Here is a 22,814-nt window from a genome sequence, read left to right on the forward strand (position 1 = left end):
CTCTCCAAAATCTTTCTAGGACAGAATATCAGGAGCAGATTTAAAAGACAGATTACAGTCCAGGAACATGACAAATTGAAGTTATTTCATGCACCATAAGTTTAAATGGTGTCCAGACTAATCTTAAAATCTGTTGTGCCAGATTTTAGACGTTATGATAGGACAATGAGACATATTTGTGGCATTATGCCAGTGTTACAGAGATGCTATTCTAATTGTGCACACAATATGAAACACAGGTTCATATGATACAACAGCCACTTTAGGCATTCAGATATAGTAGTGTGTTTTCCTAGTAATCTGTTTAAGTTTCTTTGGATAAATAGGTTCAAACCCAAGCAAAAACTAGCTACTAAGAAATCATTGTTACTAATTATCAGCAATATGTTGTTTTCATATGGTAGTAACCCAGTTGTGTTTAATTAGTAACCATAAAAAGCACAGTTGTATGTTTACAGCAAAGGTGGCTAACCCTTAGCCCATGGATTGCATATAGACACTTCCTGCAAGGCTCCCGACGTTTTTCATTTAAATTTTTTAAACTTTTTCTATAAAAAAGGATTTCTGACTGCAGCTGTAGGTCCCCCCTCCATGATGCCAAAACGTTTTTGTGGCCCTCCAAGCCCCCCATTTATATATATTATTATTATTATTTATTAAATTTATACCCCGCCTTATGGCCAAAAGGCCCTCAAGGCGGCTTACAAAAAAACATAAATATAACAATACATCAATAGAACATAATACATCAATAAAATAATATAATTCTCAAAATTAAATAACAAATAACATTATTAAAAGCAAATTATTGAGCAAGTGTTACTTTAAATACTTGTCCACAAGCCAAGAACAAGAATAATGCTGGCAACTGTATAAATATATAAATATCTTGTTACTGACCACTAATGTGAGACCCCTGCTGTGATTTTATTATGCCAAAACGTTTTTGTGACCCAGTCAAGACCCCCACAAATGTATCCTTTTTAAATAAGACAATTACCATAGCCACTTTAACACTTAAGCTATGCCTACTTTGCAGAGCTTGGAAAAGTACTTTTTTGAACTACAACTCCCATCAGCCCATTCCAGTGGCCATGCTGGCTGGGGATGATGGGAATTATAGTTTTAAAAAGTAACTTTTCTAAGCTCTGCCACTTTGACATAAAGCCTCTGGAATATTGACTGTAGAGCAATCTGACCCTCATCTCAAAAAAGGTTAGCCACTCCTGAACTATAGCATGCCTAAGTAGGGCCCTGCTGTGAAGTGAACTGTGTTAATTTATGGATATTTATGGACTTTGGAAGTCTGTTGAATTCCAGTGGTAGACCATCATTCAGGAACAAATATTTTGTTCTTTGTGGGAGTTGCAGATGGATAAAAACTGCTGCAAAGCACACAGGTCACAAACCAACATAGAGTTAAGCAAACTATCCTATAAACTTAATCCTTTTTAGTGAACATGTGTGCACCTATTCAGTTGTGGTCTCAGCAGTTCAGACTTTTAAAAAAATTATCAAAATAATTTTTATAAATTGGAATCCACACTTTGTTATACTATTATTTGTTGTCTATTTATCTCCAGAAAATTGCGAAGAGATTATCCCTCCAAAATCCTAATGAATTTGAGCACAGCCTTGCTTTGTCTAAATCTGGTCTTTCTCCTTGATGGCTGGATTGCATCATTTGACATACAAGCCCTCTGCATCACTGTTGCTGCCCTATTGCATTATTTCCTTCTGGCAACCTTTACATGGATGGGTTTGGAAGCTGTTCATATGTATATAGCTCTAGTGAAAGTATTCAATACCTACATTCGCCGATACATCCTAAAATTTTGCATCATTGGGTGGGGTAAGTAATATTTTTACAGTCTATACTTTTAAATTAGTGATCTGATTTGGTTACATTTCACTATTACTTAGACATCCTGCTCAAATCAAGACTGGAGCTATTAGAGGACTAAGGTAAATTTATGTTTAGATGAATTATTGTAACCATCTCTCCTTTCCTTTATTTTATTTAATTTATTTAATTTAATTTATATACCGCCCTAAGCCCAAGGGCTCTCTGGGCGGTGTACATAAAATAAAGCAATCAGGAATATATAAATACAATAAAACAATAGAATCAAACCAACAAAGGTAAACAAAAATAATCAAACAGTAGCAAAATACAACAATACATATAATAATACGCATTAAAATGCCTGGGAATATAAAAAGGTTTTCACCTGGCGCCGAAAAGATAGCAGCGTCGGCGCCAGGCGCACCTCATCGGAGAAACCATTCCATAGTTTGGGAGCCTCAACCGAAAAGGCCCTATTTCTAGTCACCACCCTCCGAGCTTCTCGATGGGATGGTACTCGGAGGAGGGCCTTAGATCTCTCCCCCTCTCCACAATTTTCTTTTTGCTGCAACATACAGTTTATATTGTAGCATTTGAAAGATGGAGGATTTCCCCCCACTGCTTTATTTAACTCTAGTGCATTATTCCCTCTATCTCTAAATCCTAAACAAGAACTCTTCTTGTGCAAGGAAGGCAGATCATAGCACCTTGGATGCCTCTGGATTACCATCTATTTACCCAGGGTTGGTAAAAAATACTGATATGTCATTAACTCATAAAGTGAGCTCCTGCTGGGAGGAAGGGCAGGATATAAATCAAATAATAAATAAATAAATAAACATGTAGTGGCAGCTGTTGTAGAAGTATGTGTTTACGTCTGCTGAAGAGTGGGTGAAGAGATGGAGTAATCATGCTTTTACTGGAAGTGTTTGGTGGTAGCAGTGAGGAAAGCAGCAGGACAGCACTATGTAGGCACTAAACTGTTGAATAGCCAGGAGTATCTAGTGCGGATACAAGCCGCACTAGCAGCAGCAACAACAACAAAACCTAAGGCCTCTGGAGTGGCTTCTTTCCATCATCCTCCACCCAGACCTTTCACCAGGAACCCCTGTTACCGGGAAGAGCCAGTAGTGGCAGACTCTGCAGCTTCCTTTGTGAGAAAATGTCTTATCCTCTAAAATATCTGGTACAACCTGCCCCAAGATTGGCAAAAATTGGTATTTTTGGCCATCTAGGGCCAGGTTGTACCAGCTACTATAGTCCCTGAGAGGATGAGGCATTTTTTCACAAAGGCAGCTATAGAATCTGCAGCAACCTGGCTGGTTGTGGTTATGCTGTTCTCCCCTATGATCTTCATGGAATCTTTGAAGAGCAGCAGTTAAAATAGGCACATAAGAACATAAAAAGAACCTGCTGGATTGGGCCAATGACCAATCTAGTCCAGCATCCTGTTCTCACAGTAGCCAACCAGTTGCCTATGGGAAACCCATAAGCAGGACCTCAACCACTGGTATTTGGTAGTATTCACTAATGGGCAAAAACCTTGCAGTTTAAGAATGTACCTATTGTTGTTATGTGCCTTCAAGCCGATTATGACTTATGGCGACCCTATGAATCAGCAACTTCCAATAGCATCTGTTATAAACTACCCTGTTCAGATCTTATAAAGTTCAGGTCTGTGGCTTCCTTTATGGAATCAATCCATCTCTATTTTGGTCTTCCTCGTTTTCTATTCCCTTCTGTTTTTTCCAGCATTATTGTCTTTTTAGTGAATCATGCCTTCTCATTATGTGTCCAAAGTATGATAACCTCAGTTTCATCATTTTAGCTTCTAATGACAGTTCTGGTTTGTCCTTTGCGTGGTCCATGGTATCTGCAAAGCTCTCCTCCAATACATTTCAAATGAGTTGATTTTTTTCTTACCTGCTTTTTTCACTGTCCAACTTTCACATCCATACATAGAGATAAGGAATACCATGTTCTGAATGATCCTGATTTTAGTGTTCAGTGATACATCTTTTCATTTCAGGACCTTTTCTAGTTCTCATAGCTGCGCTCTCCAGTCCTAGCCAACAGATATTTCTATCAAACTTTAAAAAGCAGGGAAATTGGGCAGCTATAGTGAATGTACCAGGGGAGCAGGAGACCTGACCTCCTCTCTGAGATATTGTACTGCCCTACAAATTTGTCAAAATGCAAACACAAGTTGGGTTGGTCTTTCACAGTCCAATCCACTTCCTGTGTAGCTTGGAAGAATTTCGTAACATGTGCCTCTTAGCATATGGTGAGTGGTGGCAACACCTGCAGTCAGCCCAAAGAACTGGTAGCCTTATCCTCCATGCATTTGTCTAATCCTCTTCTAAAGCCATCCAAGTTGGTGGCTATCACTGCCTCTTGTGGGAGCAAATTCCATAGTTTAACTATGTACCGTGTCCGGAATACACAGCTTGTGTATACATCATGGGGAGAGGACATTTTCCTTCATTGTCCTCACAGAGCCTTCATGAATCATCATATTGCCTTTTAAAATAGGGTTATTATTGTGTCATATATTTTCATTTATTGCCAGATGTCTTGGAGGCCTGTTTTCAGGCAGAGGGACAGGATATAACTAACTAAATAATTGGCTCAAATTAGGTCCTGGTGGACAACAACTGCACAGTACTGCTTCATCCAACACTTACTGCCACTGCCACCAAGTGACACCCTTGAGAAAAAGTATGAAGCCTCTCTTCCTTTGTTGGGATTTAGCAGCAGCAACCATAAATTTCATTCACCCCATCCTACAAGATGCTATTTGCTACATAATGACTCGTGGTAGAGTCACACAATTTCTTGTATTTTGTATTGAAACTGCTTGTTTTCAGTTCAGGCTTAATATCTCATGAATTAATCATGTGCAGTTTGTCACCCATTGCCATGTTAATTTGTACAATGTCAAAAAGCTCCCTGAACAGTATGGAATGGTGATGTATCAAATCATAGTCTGTTGTTAGAGCAAAACTGACTAGATCACCATATACATTTTAAGCCTAAAGTAAAAATTAGTAGGATTCCCAGGATTCAATAAGCATATGAGCTATAAGAATTGGCATTGTAGTATGAATTGTATACATCTCTTTGGACTTGACACTTCTGAAATATTATAGTTCCTGATATCTCAGTTTCTTGGGATCGTATTGATCTAATTACAAAAGAATTAGAGTGGTTAATAAGATATTAAAATCATGCCAAGCTTCATCCTTGGATTCTGTAGTAGGACTTGACTTTACTTTAGTGGGAGTATTTATTCATCCTTTTCATGGCAAATTACATTCAATATATAGTTGATATTTAACCAACAGCAACAAAAAGAACAGAGCATATTGGATTCATGTTTGTTCAGCTAGAAGAAATGTGATTCCTTCAGATATATGTACTCCAGGGAAAACCCTTACTCATAACATTGGGATTGCTCTGATTACTTTTTGGCAGGACAGATGAACACAACAATTTGAGTTTGGGTGCAGTTTGTTTTTACATTTATTCATACAATTCTGACTTATTTTCCCAATACACGAGAATTTGATAAAGGGCCAGCGGGGATGGTTGCACAGAATTTTTTTGATTGCTCAACGTATAATTTTAAGGCACTGGAAATTTCACTTAGTTCCAGATATTTAAAGCTGGTTGGAATCACTTGATCTTTCAGCAATTAAAGAGAAAGTAATAAAATAGCTATAAGCAATTTAGGGGGGGAGCTTATAAACTTAGATCCAAAGATCCTACTGAACGAATAGAAAGCACTTCCAGGCATGAAGAGGAAGTCATCGATTTCTCTCTCTCACACACACACACAGTTCCCCCAGAAGAAGAGTCCCCAGGCCTCAGAAGTCAAACATGGAAGAATGAAGATGGAGGAAGTCAGGATCTCTGCAGCAAGATTTTTGGATATATGCCATAAGCATCTGTTGTAATATGCATTTATGTGAGATACTGTTTGTATTGTTTAACAAATTAATAAAAATACTTGAGAAGAAATAAATTCACCTTGATGGAGAGCAGAGGAAAGAATTTTCTAAAGTTGATATTCTGAGTCAGAGAAGGAGGTAGGCTGTCTAAACTGACTGTCATTCAGAGACCAAGTAATGTATATCATGTTATGTAAATTTGTATAGATATTAGCAGAGATTGTCAACTGTCTGAGATGCGTGTGTGCCAGTGTGTGCGTTTACGTAAGTAGCAGGCTTTTACCCTGCAGTGAGATCACTGAGACTTAAGACTCAGTAAAATAAGAAAAGCTTCTTTATTTATAGAAATACATAGTAGATAGGAAAGGCATACCTAGTTCTAACTAACTAGGTAAGTAAGTTGGAGGCGCAATGCCCAGGTTTGGGAATGGCCCTTATGGCTCAGAAGGGAGAGAACAGAGACAAAGGTGTCTCCTCTCTCTTAGACAGTCAAAGAAGAGAGGAAGGAAAGGACAGAGGGAGGAGAGGCAGATAAGCTTCCCTAAGTATATCAGTCTGCGAAGGAAGGAAGTCAGTCAGAGCATCACAGGTAAAGGTAGCCAAGCCTATCCATCTGGAGGACCCTAACTCTATCTCCCTTCTGGAACATAAACAAAAGAACAAAACAGGAGATGCTCTTGCCCCACTTCCAACATATCAGCCCATTTTACATGTGCATCGGCTATCTTTGTATTTTGTCACTGTCATTCCCTGGGCACAAGGAACACATGGCATGCAACCTTGGTTTCAAGGCAGTCTTAAGATCCATACTTCTGTAACATAGTCATTAATGCTATATTCTTCATTGGTAACCTTTCCATCACTAAAGGAAAAGTTAACTATGCAGCCATGGAAATGAATTCATTCTTAACACATAAAGAAATAAGTTGAAAATATGACTAAGCGTTTTGGATCTGAAGAGTATTTGCTATGCACATGTAAAAACACCAGATTATTTATACATAGTTTTTTATTCCATTTCTTGATCACTGTGCTTGAGTTTAGAAAATGGTTATGATAACACTGTTTCAGGTTGCAATGATGATCTGATCTTCGTTATTAAGTCACGGGGGTATAGTCATCCAGGGTTGCGGGGGGGGGGGTCATAGACCCAGTACTTGTTTGGAAGCAAGGTCCTAGCCAGGTCTCCATATATGAGCCAATCATCATGAAAAGCCACTGAGAAGAGTCCTTGTCCTTTCATGCTGATTGGAGCCATTCAGAGTGAAAAGAGATGAGTCAGCCACTGAGAAGACTCTTCTCAGTAGCTAACACACAGCCTCCCTTTTCATGCTGATGGCTCTTAGGGACATCTGTTGAAGAGTGTAGACTCTCAAGACGAAAGGGAGAACAAGGGAGACACAGGAAAGTGGAAACGGGTATGGCTGTGATGGGTGTGGCATGACTATCATGAAGGGACTACTATGCTACTGTTAAGCCATCTTGTGAAGGACAGTTCTGATAGATAACTCTACAATTCATGAAACAAGGTACCTATTCACTTTTTTTCTGCATCTGAAACTTTTGGCTTCTGGAAAAAGGCTTGAATACAGTTGTTGTGTGCAAATTCATGCAAAGCAGCACAAGGCCATAAACCAAATGGGTACAGCAGCAATTTGAAAGCAAACTTCACATAATTATAATTGTCTCCATCATTGAATCCCATTACTAGATGTTTTGCTAAAAGCTCAAGCAATATTCTATAATGGTAGGCAACATTTCACTAACAATTGTTTTAATCTGCATATCTCAGGCCCAAGGTACACATAAATGTAATTTTCTATAATATTATGTAGTGGTTAAACATGTCTCAAAGGCTTATCATTCCTTCTAATATTGAACTTGGGTGGTCTGGTGTCTGTTGCCATAGCATAGAAATAGGGCCAGGGCCACCCACAGACAAAGCAGTAGTCTCTGCATACCCAGTCCCCATTTGATATTAATATCCAGAGTACTTTATATACAGCTGCTATCTTTCTCCACCTTATAACAGTTCAGAGCTTGGAAAAGTTACTTTTTTGAACTGCAACTCCCATCAGCCCGAGCCAGCACATGCTGGCTGGGGCTGATGGGAGTTGTAGTTCAAAAAAGTAACTTTTCCAAGCTCTGTAACAGTTATCTTTTGGTATACCTCTTGTCTACCTCTAGCGAATTACATATAGTAGTCACTACTTAAGAGTTAGCATTGCACCTATTTAGTGTAAACCACTGACGTTAGTGGAGCAACATGGTATCAAAAATTAATATGATTTTAGGCAGCTTATTCTCTCATGTACAATTACGCTGTTTTAGAAATGGGACAGAAACAAGTAATTAAGATTGATGTAAATTATTCAACAGTGACCCCCTAAGTTCATTATTTTTAGTAGACTTTTGCCTATTGCTAGTGAATCATATAGTAGCTACTATACAACTTTGCTGTTATGATGGATGTATGAAATGGGATGAATGCTGACATGCAAATTTTGGGCATGCTTCAAAAATGGGATACACCAGTGACTGTTCAAAATGTACACAAACAGAGGTAGAAAACAGCATTACAAACAGAATTTTAAAACCTATTACTGTATCATTAATCTGTACTATTAAATGGATTGCTGCTCTGACCTTGTATGGCAGCTCTTATGTTCTTAAAACTTACATAGTAATGTGGTTTTTTTTGTTTTGTTACAGGCTTACCTGCCATGGTGGTAATCATTGTTCTAGCAAGCACAAATACAAATGCAAATAGTATTTACAGCAAAGATACTAAGGGGCGAGGTGCAGATGACTTGTAAGTATTTTGTATCGAATGACTGTGATCCAGGACACTGAACCTGGGCTGGCATGTACACACTTGCTCCCATTCACCTTTTTGCTCTCATAGGTACAAACTGAAGGCCTAAAAAGAAGTTTCATGTGACATTGATGTTGGAATGGAACTGGAGGTGATGCCAGCAGCAATGTTTATAATTGGGATGCCAGTCATCTAATCAGTGGATTTGACAGGGCAAAATTCAGGACATTAGAAAGTATTCACTAATAGGCAAAAAAAACTTGCAGTTTAAGAACGTACCTATAGCCCATAGCAGAGCTTGGAAAAGTTACTTTTTTGAACTACAACTCCCATCAGCCCCAGCCAGCATGGCCACTGGATTGGGCTGATGGGAATTGTAGTTCAACAAAGTAACTTTTCCAAGCTCTGGCCCATAGATATTTCTATCAAACTTGAAAAAGCAGGGCGACTGGGCAGCCATAGTGAATGCACCAGAGAAGCAGGAGACATGACCTCCTCTCTGAGATATTGGACTGCCTTACAAATTTGTCAAAATGCAAACACAATTTGGGTTGGTCTTTCACAGTCCAATCCACTTCCTGTGTAGCTTGGAAGAATTTGGTAACATGTGCCTCTGAGCATATGGTGAGTGGTGGCAACACCTGCCATCTCCAAAGATGGAGAATTATATTTTTGTATGTTTGTTGGTGTTCTTCTTACTCTGATTCTTTCCTGTATTACTGTTGTTTCTACAGAGAATCTAATCTAGAAAATTATATTTCCCTCATTATTCGTCCTAGAAACCTGTGTCAAACTTAATTTTTATTAATTTCAAATCCTTTTTATTGGTCAATGTCATATGATGGTGAAGACAGCCTTCTGCATTTCAAATTGAAGGTTATGTTCTATTTTGGGTGCATTAACAGTTGAATCTGAAACTGCAGTTTGATGTAAAATCAGACGGATTAAAATATGTTGCTATTTAAGCAGTGACTCTAACTATTGGAAAGAACAAACTTAGCTTGCCCAAGATGCATGTTTTCAGCCTGCTAAGTTTAAACCACTTCATTTAAGGCAAGGTGGGCATGGTCAATTAAAAACATAGAGCACACCCCTAGCATTTTGCTAGAATATATTTCACCTCCCACTGTTTTATCTTGTGCAAACTGAGACACTCCAAGTGTACACTGGAGACTATTTTGCAGAATAGTCAGTGCCATTATTCCACAATTATTTTTGGAGTTTTTTTAGTGTAAATTTTGCACAGTGTTGCTGTAGTTCCCAAAGTCACAGAAATAGAAACAAAAGAAAATGATTTCCTATAGGAAATTTCACTAAAATTGCAAAGTAGATCAGACATATTTAAAGTGACTATCTGAACAATATCAACTGTCTTATGTTGCTTCCTCCCTCCTAAAAGAAGATCAGCACAGCACATGTCTTCTTTCTATTATTTGGGCTGATTGCAGCTGTTGCCACAACTCACCATATGTTCAGAGGCACATGTTACCAGATTCTTCCAAGCTACACAGGAAGTTGATTGGACTGTGAAAGACCAACCCAACTTGTGTTTGCATTTTGTCAAATTTGTAGGGCAGTCCAATATCTCAGAGAGGAAGTCAGGTCTCCTGCTCCCCTGGTGCATTCACTATAGCTGCCCAGTTTCCCTGCTTTTTAAAGTTTGATAGAAATATCTGTGGGCTATAGGTACATTCTTAAACTGTAAGCTTTTTTGCTTATTAATGAATTTCTCTGTTTTTTAATCCAGGAGGTAAGAAATAGGACCCTGTGCAAATTTGCTGAGAATGGATTGATCATTTGCATGCTTATTGAGTTCAGTGGGGTTTACTCCCCTGCAATCATGCTTAGGATAGGTGGAACTGACCACAGGGAATGGGGAAGGGAGGAGGCAGAGGAGAGAGGGGAGGGAGGGAAGAGGGGAATGGGAACAAGCAGAAGGGGGAGGGGAGGAAAAGGACAGGCTTGATCATTTGCATGTTTATTGAGTTCAGTGGGATTTACTCCCGTGCAATCATGCTTAGGATAGGTAAAACTGACCGGGGGGGAGGGAGAGAGGACTGAAGTGGGCAGGGGAGGAGGAAGAAGGAAGAGAGGAGGGGAGGAGGAAGGGAGAGGAAAGGGGAAGGAGAGGAAAGGCAGGTCTGATCATTTGCATGCTTATTGAGTTCAATGGGATTTACTTCTATGCAATCATGGTTAGGATAGGTAAAACTGACCATGGAGTTGGAGGAGGGGGAGGGGAGAGGAGACGGAAGGAGAAAGAGAGCGGAGAGGGGAGCAGAAGGAGGGGGAGGGGGAAGGATAGGATTGGAGATGGAGGGGCAAAGGGTGGGCAGGTTTGTTCATATGCATGCTTATTGAGTTCAGTGGTATTTACTCTCATGCAGTCATGCTTAAGATAGGTAAAACTGACCAGGGAGAGGAGATTGGATGGGTGGGCACTGGGCAAAGGGAAAGCCTCCCTCCTTTCCAAAAGGAAAACATTGTGAACAGTATCATTGCTTTTCAGGGTTTTCCCCACCTTTCTATTCTACAGCAGGCACATGTAGCCTCCCACCCAAATTTAAACCAAAGCTGTCCCTGGCCACATCCACACCAGACCTTTATTTTACTTTAGGCAGTCATGGCTTCTCCCAAAGAATCCTGGGAAGTGTAGTTAGTGAAGGGTGCTGAGAGTTGCTAGGAGATGCCCTGTTCCCCGTACAGAGCTTCAGTCAGAGTGGCAGACTGTTAAACCACTCTGGCCACTGGAGCTCTGTCAGTGGAATAGGAGTCTCCTCTCAGCACCCTTCACTAACTACACTTCCCAGGATTCTTTGGGGGAAGCCATGACTGTCTCAAGTGAAATCAAAGTCTGGTGTGGGTGTGGCCCCCTGATTAGGCAAGCCCAGCAGCTGGGAGTCTGGCTTTTAGAACACTGATATTTGGTTCTTACTGAGCATGCCCGAGATTATATTTGAGTTCAAGGCAAAATTTCTTAAATTAATTAAAGATCAGACAGGCATTTTTTAAACTTTTAAACTATAGAAAATGAAGATCAGAGTATGGGGCAAGGTCAGTAATAGGATTACAGGTACTCTGTGAAGATGGCTGATTTTTAATTTCAACAGATAATGAGAAGTCTGACAGAAAAAAGTCCAAAAGGGGTCTGGTTTTTTTCCCTCTCTTTTTGAACTCTCAGTTCTCTCTGACTGTGTTGTGTATCACCATGAACATTGAGAGGGTTGTTAAGCAAGCGTTTTTGAGTTCAGGACTATAAATTTTGTAAGGTTTTGTTTTGAAATCAGCTTATGGGAAGCATCACAATGTCATGGGGGTATTTTCAATTTAACATTGTGGAACGTGAAAAATCCATGCTGGCTATAGTATACAGCCACTCTTGTGGCTGTATAATTCCTTTATTTGCATAATCAAGTAAAGTAACTGTCCAGAATGGACTGCCTTTTTTAAAATTAAGAATCAAAAGATTTCAGATGCTATCAAATGTTATCAGGATAACTCACAGTGTTCATTGAGGTGGGGGGGAGAGCAATTTTATAGCATCTTGAAATGTAGAATTGAGTCATTGATCCTGAAGTTTATCATGTCCAAATTCATGTTATTGCAATGTGTTCACTGCTTCCAGGTGGTTGGTTCCCATATTGTAGCAGTGATACCTGCATACAGAAACCACATGTAACAGATGAATAAAAAGTTTACTTCCCAAACTCTCATCTGAGGATGCAGTCATGAGGAAGTAGTGATCACACCACAGTAGTTATGCATGGATCAGCCCAAACAAAAATAAAATGGGCAGCCAATTTTGTAATATGTCAAGATTTAACAATAGATGTTTTCTTTACAGCTGCTGGATTGAGAACCGTAGTGTGTTTTATGTGACCTGTGTTGGCTACTTTGGAATCATGTTTCTCCTGAACATTGCCATGTTTGTTGTGGTGATGATGCAAATCTGCGGGAGAAATGGAAAACGAAGCAATCGGACTATGCGGGAAGAGATTCTAAGGAACCTTCGTAGTGTTATTAGCTTGACCTTCCTACTAGGCATGACATGGGGCTTCGCTTTTTTTCCCTGGGGGCCATTACATCTCCCTTTTGTGTACCTCTTCTGTATTTTCAACTCCTTGCAAGGTACGTGGAGTTCCACTTGGAAAAAAAACAAAATGAGCAATAACCTAGAGATAGTGAATACAGAAAGTCTTGTTACACTTTAGGGTGGGCAGCCTGTGGCCCAGAACCCAAATGCAGCCTTCCAGATCTCTCTGTTCATCCCTTAGGACTTGCCCCAGGCCATGACTTATCTCCCCAGGCCATATTTTTCACCACCCTTGCTCAATGCCTGGTCCTGCCTGATTAGAATGTGTCTATATGATAATACCTCTTGATTGCCTAAATAGAGGGTGGAAAGATGTTGGGGCAGGTACTGTAAGTTCTGGCTGTAATGTAGCCTACTTAGACATGCTAAGCTATTTGTCTGGACAGATAATTTCCAACATCCCTCATTTCAGCTGTTGTTGTGCTATCTCTCTTCCACTGTCTCAGCTCCCCTTTCTTGTATTCATTTTCTAACATATTTATCCAAGAAACCGCTATTTCACTATGTTTTATTTCATTTAAGACATTTATCTACCACTTAATCATTCACATTTCTAAGCAGTGCACATAAAAACAAGCCATACATAAAATAAAACAAAATCATCATGAAACCAAACACTTCCTTAAAATGCCTGCTGGAATTTTAAAAAAAGGTTAATCATGTACCTGAAGTTCAATAAGGAGGGTGCCTGTCTAATCTCAGTTGGGAGGGATTCCCACACACTTGGACCCACTATACTTAATGCAAGCTATTTTTTTCATTGAATTTTGATTATATACCTTTATTTCTATGTTATTGTCACAGGAACACTTCTGATACATAAGATGGAATTTGAGTCAGACAGATTTTCATGCTAAAACACTGATCTGCAAAACATATTGCATTCAAATAAGCCACAGAGCAAAAACTATTAATCAAAGCTATCCAGAGGCTTGATTTTCATGGAGTTACTCATGGAGTGTTTATGGGGAAGGGTGAAGGAATCTGGATTCCAGTCCAAAACTCAATAGAATTATTAGAGGATGTGCACTGAAAATCCAGTGGTGGCTCCAAAACAAATTTAACATTTTCAGCTTTTCCAAAGAATCCAGTACCCTTAGGAAGAAATATGTTTCCAGTTTAACAGCTTATCCTAGCAGTGTGTGTTAATTCAGCTAGTTAAGCAGAACTAAAGTAGATGAAAACTTCTCTAACTTTGTGAATAGTGACATAAAATATTTAACGGGTGAGCAAATTTATACTGTGATATTGTTAAAAGATACCATTCTACCATAGGTATCTAAAACTTAAAACAGTTGTGTTACCATGTTATGTATACCTAGAAGGCTAGCACAATGCCATATGTTGCAACATTGTAGGGATGTGCCTGCTACTATGTCCAAACCAAACTAAGTGCTAGCTCAGCAGAGTTCTCAATAGATATTCAGCAGACACCTTGTTTTTAAACACCAGCTGAAAACTTTTCTCTGCCACCAGGCTTATGCAGGAAATTAAGAAGATATCTTTCTGCAATATTTCTGAGTTTCAATTTTTAAATGGTTTTATTGTGTGTATATATATAATATATTTATAATTGTTGTCAACCTCTTTGATATTTTTATTAAAGCAGTAAAAAAATTATAAATAAATATTTCCCTAGTAAATACACAAGTAAGATACCTTTTGGGAAATACTCATTAATATGCTTATATATTCATAAATAATTTGAATACTGTACAAATTACATTGTGCAGTTTTGTGAAGCTGGGGCTTGGCAGCCTCAAATGAAGAAGGTAATATGACCTTCACCACTGCCCTAAGTGCTGGATAACCATAGATGAATAATTTCCTATTTTTTTTGTACAATGTTTGTTTTTCTTTATATTCTATTTTCAGTACTAGCATGCAAATGTAACAAATCAAGTTGCATTAATCTTGCCCATTATAAAAAATTGTATTCTGGTACTTTTGTGCCACTGCCCCTTTAGTGTAATTAAGAGCCTGCAACATTACCCTTTTGGCCACTAATTGCAGTTATGCTTTTGTGAGCTAAACAGAGCTGAAATTAAGCCAAGCCTGGGATTTGCCATAGCAGAAGAAAAAACCCAAAACATGTTACAGAAGTAGCTTAACTTATGAATATCAACATTCAACATGTGAACTTTCAGAGCAAGACAACATATTCCAAAAAGGGTCGTCTTCTTCCATACTCTTCTGAATGGTCAGGGCTGGCCCTTCTATTGGACAGATTCCATAAACTCCCCAATTAAAGTTTTAGTCAGAGACAGACTGGTTGATAATTTACATCCAAGCAGCTGCTACTGAATCTGCAAAGCTTGATATCTCAGTTCTCCCCAGCCAGAGAGCTCAATGCATCAATAAGGGTGGAAGGATGGATTTCCTCAGGAAATGTGTCACTTGGGAGAGGCTTTACAAAGGAATATGCTGATTTTATCTCTGACAGCACTGAGGAGCAAAATCATGAAGCGAGTCAGCATCCAGACATTCAAAAGTCCCATAATGCTACAGGTTAAAAGCTTTAGTCCCACTGGATGCAATGTTCCTGCTTTATATCTGCTGACAGACTGTTGGTTCACTGTGAAAACCCCACCCATCTGCTGGGGAAACCTAAAGGAAGCAAATATCTAAGAAGTAGAAACTTCATAATGCTCTATACCTTAAAAATACAGTAAAGCATTATTTGTATTGCACTACAACAGTGAAAACCAGAAAATCATTATCTGTAACATGGTTTCTCTCTCTGACAATTAAGAGTGTTTAATTCTTTCTTTCTTTGGGCTCTGCTTTCAGGGTTATTTATATTTATATTCCACTGTGCCATGAAAGAAAACGTGCAAAAACAATGGAGACGACATCTCTGCTGTGGTAGATTCAGGCTTGCAGACAACTCGGGTAAATATCCCACCTTTCTTCCACCAAAGCTGCTTACATAGGGTATCCAGGTGGCCACTCATCTTGGCAGTGACCAGACAGAGATCTGCTCAACTTCAGCAAGTGGAAATAATTGACTAATTAGCCACAATATATGGCTGATGGTCTGGAAATTATATTATTTCCAGGAATTTTGTTTCTTTGCATTGTTTGTAATCTGAGTCCTAGCTTTTAAGTCTGCAACAAAATTCTCATTAGATGATTGCGTGGAGAATGCAGAAGTTCCTCCCTGTATCCAATAGTAATCTTTTCATTGTTTGTTATTAACTAAGCCCAGTTCTACTAGCTGCTAGAACTGTTTTATAGATTATTCTCAGAATGGATGAACTTTTAGAAGTAAGCAAAATTAACAGGACCCACTGTATTAGTAGTACCAGGAAGTTCTGCATAACTTTATGCTTCTTCTGCTCCATGTCTTAAAAACTGTCCATGTGGCTCAGATGTGCTGCTTGTGCCCTCATACAGTGGAGGGATGTCAATAGCCATGTTCCCAACACTGGAATGTTTCAATACTCTGAGCCTGCCTGCTGTGCCCAGAATGAGAAACATTCATGTTTTCTATCCTGTATGAATATTGGGGCAGATGGAGACTTTCTCTAACTTGTTTTTGTGTGGTTGAATGGCTTCTTTTGCATGTTTGAATGTTGGCAAAAGAAGGAATGTGACTTATGAATCAGAGGCATAAGGGATCTTGGAATAGTTTTTATAAAAAATCCCCATATCCTTTAGTATGGCTTTGCATAAAAGAGTTGAAAACATAATTTGGCTATAAAGTGTCTTCTTTAACATCATTTTGCTGCCACTATTAAATCATCTCTTTGCCGCCCAGCGGAGCTCTTTCGAGTTGTCCGGGGGCTTCTCCATTCAAACCCTCCGGACATGGTGGAATCATCGGAGGCCCGCTGTAATCAGTTTGCCGATCACTTCCAGAATAAGATCTCATGTATCCGTCGGGACCTAGACTCTCAAGTTATAGCAGTAGATCCTAGTGAGATGTCCGGAGCACAGTCTTGTCCTGTTTTGTTGGATGAGCTTCAGTTGGTTCAACTCGAGGACGTGGACAAGGTGCTTGGACAGGTACGTGCAACCACTTCGGTACTGGATCCTTGCCCCTCCTGGCTGATAAAAACTAGTAGGAATGGAACAGGTAGCTGGGCCAAGGAAGTGATAAATGCCTCTTTACGCGAGGGAGTGGTCCCGGGCTGTCTGAAAGAGGCAGTGGTGAGACCACTCCTGAAAAAGCCTTCCTTGGACCCAGACAATTTTAACAGCTACAGGCCAGTGGCGAATGTTCCATTCCTGGGCAAGGTCTTGGAACGGGTGGTTGCTGGCCAACTCCAGGTGCTATTGGATGAAACTGATTATCTAGATCCATTTCAATCGGGTTTTAGGCCCGGTTTTGGCACTGAGACAGCCTTGGTCGCCCTGTACGATGACCTATGTCGGGAAAGAGACAGAGGGAGTGTAACTCTGTTGATTCTCCTTGATCTCTCAGCGGCTTTTGATACCATCGACCATGGTATCCTTCTGGAGAGGCTCGCGGAGTTGGGAGTTGGAGGTAGTGCTTGGCAGTGGTTCCGCTCCTACTTGGTGGGTCGTCTCCAGAAGGTAGTGCTTTGGGAACATTGCTCGACACAGCGGGCTCTCCAATATGGGGTCCCGCAGGGGTCAGTTTTGTCCCCCCTGCTTTTTAATATCTACATGAAGCCGTTGGGAGAGGTCATCAGGAGTTTTGGAGTGCGTTGTCATCAGTATGCTGATGACACGCAGCTCTACTTCTCCTTTTCATCTTCTTCAGGTGAGGCTGTCGATTTGCTGAACCGTTGCCTGGCCTCGACAATGGACTGGATGAGAGTTAACAAACTGAAGCTCAATCCAGACAAGACTGAGATGCTGTTGGTGGACGGGTTCTCTGATCGGATGGTGGATATATACCCTGTCCTGGACGGGGTTACACTCCCCCTAAAGGACCGGGTTCGTAGTCTGGGAGTCTTTTTAGACTCTTCCCTCTCACTTGAGGCTCAAGTAGCCTCGGTGGTTAGGAATGCGTTTTACCAACTTCGGTTGGTAGCCCAGCTACGTCCCTATTTGAGTAAAGAGGACCTTACATCAGTGGTACATGCTCTGGTAACCTCACGTTTGGATTACTGTAATGCGCTTTACGTAGGGCTACCTTTGAAGACAGTTCAGAAGCTACAACTAGTGCAAAATGCGGCGGCCAGATTGCTGACAAGGACCAAGCGGTCCGAGCATATAACACCTGTTCTGGCCAGCTTGCACTGGTTGCCAATATGTTTCCGGGCTAGATTCAAAGTGTTGGTATTAACCTATAAAGCCTTATACGGTGCGGGACCACGATACCTTGCGGAACGCCTCTTCCGATATGAACCGGCCCGTGCACTACGTTCTGCTACGAAGGCCCTCCTCCGGGTTCCAACTCACAGGGAGGCCCGGAGGGTGATGACAAGATCTAGGGCCTTCTCAGTGGTGGCCCCCGAACTATGGAACAGTCTCCCCGAGGAAGTACGCCTGGCGCCGACTCTGCTCTCCTTCCGGCGCCAGGTCAAAACCTTCCTATTCTCTGAAGCATTTTAAGTTACACTGATTTAATTTTAAAAATGTTTATTGTATTGGATTGTTGATTGTATTTTAGTATTATTTTGTTGTTCATTGTATTTTTATGCTATTTTATGTTCACCGCCCAGAGAATAATAATAATAATAATTTTAAAAAGCAAACAAACATCTGGTTGAAGTCTACACAATGACATTCATGCCACTTTTAAGTTCACAATAAGGTTTTGTGTTTGCTTTGGTTTGTTTTTCATAAAAAGAAAAAAAGAGGCAAATAAATGCTGAATTGATAGGACAGCCTTAATCTTGTACCCTTACGGAAGGTTGTTATTTGCTGAAACATATTGGGCGTTGTTGTTCCCGAAGATTATTACTATTCACAAAGACTGATCTTTCAGCATCTTTTTGATGCTTTATGTTACTTACTTACTTTATTTGGATGGCTACCCAATAACACTTTCTCTGGGCAGCTCACAAAAATTAAAAGAATAAAGTACAATACTAAAACTTCAGTACAAAACAATAAAAGCAGCATTAAAATTGATTTCCCTGGCAGATGTATAATAAAGCATGAATCAACTATGAGCAGCCCAGATTTAATACACAAATTGTTCAAAGTCCTGGGTGTATAAAAAGGGCTTGATTTAGTGCTGAAAAGACCACAAGGATGATGCCAGGAGAGCTAATTTAGAAAGGGTGTTCCATAACTATTTTTTGCTTCCCGTCACTCCCCTTTTTTCCCCCTTTGTTTTTCTTAAACTTCCTATTTTACCAGCCAGCAGCAAGGTTAATTTTGGCCCAGTCATAGTATGTTATATTAGTAGCAGTGGAGGAGAGCTTCGGATGTATTACATAAGTGATGCTAGGGTAAGTACGGGTCACTCATGCATCTAGTGTAACATGCAAGGCTGGGTCATGGGCATATCCCTATACATGTGGAAGTTCCACATCTCACCACAGGGAAGATGCATGAGTTCCTGCTTTGCATGTTAAAAATAAGTATACAAGGAAGAAGTGAAAGTGACCTGTGCTTTCTCTATCTCCACTTGCATGTAGGACCTGAATTATTTTAAATGTATAAGACAGTTTACATTTTCATTTATTTTCAGATTGGAGTAAAACAGCAACTAATATAATTAAGAAGAGCTCTGACAATCTGGGGAAATCCTTATCTTCCAGTTCCATTGGTTCTAACTCAACCTATCTGACTTCTAAATCAAAATCCACATCTAATACCTACCTTAAAAGGAACAGCCATTCTGGTGAGTCATGTCTACAATGTAAAAGCACCATCTTTAAGCTACAGTATCTATATTGGTTTGGAACCTTAGCTTAGGTTCACTTTAGCTAAGTTTAGCTTAAGTTAACCTTAGTTAACTTAATGAAGGAAACTCCCACTCCCTTTCTTGAAAAAAGTGGGATGTGGAATGGGGGCAATGCTCAGGGAGCGAAAATCATTTCTTCAGCAGTATTCTGTGTCCCATCCCACCTTGTTCAGTCACACACTCTTCAGATAGGTTTTTCAGAAGATGTAGGTGACTGCAGCAGGAAGGAATGGATAGGAAATTCCTATACCCAATAACTCCCATGTCCCATCCCACATTGTTCAGGAGGAGTGATTCCCCTGGCCACAATCCCCCTGTGCCCCATTCCACATTCTTCAGGATAGCCAGCTGACTCCCAGAGAGGACGTTTGGGCAGCACAAGTGCCTGCATGACTTAACCAATCCTAGGATCCAATCTGTTGCAAATGGATTTGAGGTTTGAATGAAAATAACAAAATCAGTGGAGAAATATGACTTCCCTAATCATCACCTTATGTTTCCTTTTATTTTAACTGAGGTTTGTATTAGTTTTTGAACAATACAGTTAAAGAAATATGCAAGCAAAAAGTCAAAATAGGGCAGGGAAACATGGGTTAAGCTGTTTTGACCATATAAATTGTTAATGCAAACATAATGGATTGCCAAATATGAATGCATAAGTCTCAAGAAAGGTCGACCCAGTATTCTCATGTTTTTGTCCTTTGTGCTTATATCAATACACTACCAGCTCAAATAAGAACAAGAATTGCCCGTCCTTAATCTATTGTTATACGGAAAGCAATGAGTTCTTCCAGTGTTGAAGCACCATGTGTTTGACTGATGCTAGTGCACATGTGACCCATAGTTTAGCGGTGGTAAATTACAAATAGTGAAAATGCAGTTCAGCACAATCTGTATATCTTGGAAATATAGTGAGGTTTCCAGGACTAAATTAATCATGGTAATTATATTAATCTACCCCAAAAGGGGTTTATAACTGGGCAGCAGATAAGGGACCCAATTTCTGCCCCACATGACCAAAAACTCAGGGATAGAGGAAACAATTTGTAGTAGAGCCTCTGTGGCATCCAATAAACCTGGAACATCAGTTTTTTATGAGTCACACCCTCAGATCAAGGGAGGACTTTTTGATAGGTGAGAGTGTTATGGACTACTTTCAGCTCCCTATTCCATTCCTCATGGATGTGTGATATATCCATCTGAAATCTACGTGGGAACTATCTATATAAGCAGTCTACTGACCGTGGCTGACCAGGTAACCCAATCAGATCTTCCAGGACCTCTGGGGCTACAGATGCAGCACAGGCAGACATCCATTTTCTCTGGATGTGTAAATGTGTTTAAATAGGAGAAACAGCCAATTAGTTTGTTTGTTTGTTTTGCAAAGCCAAATTCCTCTTGTAATGTATGGAATGATTTGAATTCATCCTTCCTATCCCAGAGTTGATCCAAAGTCATAACCTGGCAAGGCTTTCCACATAAAGGTCTTTTTACCCGTTTTCAAGGTTGTTCCATAAGCTAGTCTGGCATTTGCATATGAATCTGCTGTCATTCCTGTAAAGAGCACCTTCCGGGCAAGTCATGTGGCATGAATAGTAGGCACTGTAAAACTAGGGAGACCTGTAATGGGGCCAGTCATTACCTTGTATTTAATATTTCAGACATTTGTAAAAACAGCACCTTACAATATAGTTTCTTACAGCTGAATTCTGCCTAAAGCAGAAAATTAAGTGCAGAGCAGGCATTCCATTGAAAAACAATTGGATTCTGAAACTGATGACGAAAACCTCCAGTATCCCCTTGCCTTCCATTAAATTCTAGAAGGTTTTCTTCACACTGCTATTTCTTCTCTTGTAATAAAAGTTCCCCTGATGCAGTCCATCTATGAGTGAAGTGTCGCATCCAGGCCTCTTTGATACTAATTATGTTTTTTACCTTTAAAGTTTCCAAGAACTGAGGGTTAACCACAACTGAAACAAAACAAGATGTGATGTCATTGGCTTTTTCAGTGGAGCATTACTAATTGCTCCTTTTACTTTCTTGCTTATCACTTTGTATCTAATATATGAGATGCTATTTTGTTACAAAGTTCATTAGAGCTTTCTCTGCCAGAGGGCAAAAGTCAGAATTATTGACATATTGCTACATATCGGTAATTGCAGGTAGGTTGTTAAAAACCATGTGCAGCATTTATGTATCACCTTGAGTGTTGTATCCAATGGATTATTATGAGTCAAAGCTCCTAGGCACAGACATACTAAAGCATGCGTTACATGTTTTCTTTGTCTAGGTCAGCCTTTCCCAACCAGTGTGCCTCCAGATGATGTTGGACCACAACTCCCATCAGCCTCAGCCAGCATCGCCAATGGTCAGGAAAGATGGGAATTGTGGTCCAACAACATCTGGAGGCACACTGGTTGGGAAAGGCTGGTCTAGGTGGTAGGCAGGGGTGGTAAACCTGTGGCCCTCATGATGTTACTGGACTCCAACTCCCATCAACCCTGACTATTGGCCATGCTTGCTGGGACTGATGGGAGTTAATACCTAATATTTTATGATTAATTTTAGATGCAACTTTTGAAATATTCAGTTTGTTTATATTTTTTCGTTTCATCTGAACCTAGTTTTTACCTGTTAGATTATTATCTTTGTGCATCTATCCGTGTTGGTGCTTTAAGCCTAATTTTTAACCACATTTTTGATGAATGATATAGTAGGTGCATATTTGCATAGCAGTTATTATACTGGTGGTTATTCCCTGGAATTGACTCAGAAACTCATATGTTTATGGTATAGATAATGTCTTCTAAGAACATTTAACCATCAGAGGTGGAACATTCAAGGTAAAGTGTGCATCACTTTTGCTGAATGCATGGTTTCCAAAAGCTGGTGTGATGACACTTGCATGAAATTCCAATTTATGGCACAAAGGACTTGCTAATCATACATACTGCTTCATTTTATACTATGCAACTTCCTCTGTCATTAATTCTGAGTGACTGTGATTCAACATACAATAATGCTTCAGATTCTGGTTAGCTATCAAACATATGGGAATGAGATACTCCAGGGATAATTAAGAGGTGGCTGAAATCAAGCACAAGGCTGTTTTGTTATACATGTATACTATAGCCAGCATGGATTTACCCCCCATGCCATTCTAATGTTTCCCATAAGCTCATTTCAAAACCAAACCTTACAAAACTTATAGTCCTGAACTCAGAAACGCTTGCTTAACAACCCTTTAAATTTTCATGGTGATACACAAAACAGAGAGAATC

General features: G+C 39.8%; 1 protein-coding gene across 4 annotated transcripts in view; it reads left to right on the forward strand.

Moving 5' to 3' along the window:
• Window positions 1-22,814, forward strand: part of ADGRG6 (adhesion G protein-coupled receptor G6) — a 196,042-nt gene that overhangs the window by 162,987 nt on the left and 10,241 nt on the right. For 3 of the 4 annotated variants that reach the window (XM_061624017.1, XM_061624019.1, XM_061624018.1), the window contains 5 exons: window positions 1,584-1,852; window positions 8,509-8,608; window positions 12,456-12,739; window positions 15,495-15,596; window positions 19,318-19,470. In XM_061624017.1, coding sequence (XP_061480001.1) covers window positions 1,584-1,852; window positions 8,509-8,608; window positions 12,456-12,739; window positions 15,495-15,596; window positions 19,318-19,470 — 908 coding nt within the window. Of the gene's footprint in view, window positions 1-1,583; window positions 1,853-8,508; window positions 8,609-12,455; window positions 12,740-15,494; window positions 15,597-19,317; window positions 19,471-22,329; window positions 22,377-22,814 lie in introns of all 4 variants that reach the window. The other variant, XM_061624020.1, reaches the window with a different exon arrangement.

This window comes from Rhineura floridana, chromosome 4 (assembly GCF_030035675.1).
Source record: "Rhineura floridana isolate rRhiFlo1 chromosome 4, rRhiFlo1.hap2, whole genome shotgun sequence".
NCBI classification, from domain to species: Eukaryota; Metazoa; Chordata; class Lepidosauria; order Squamata; family Rhineuridae; genus Rhineura; species Rhineura floridana.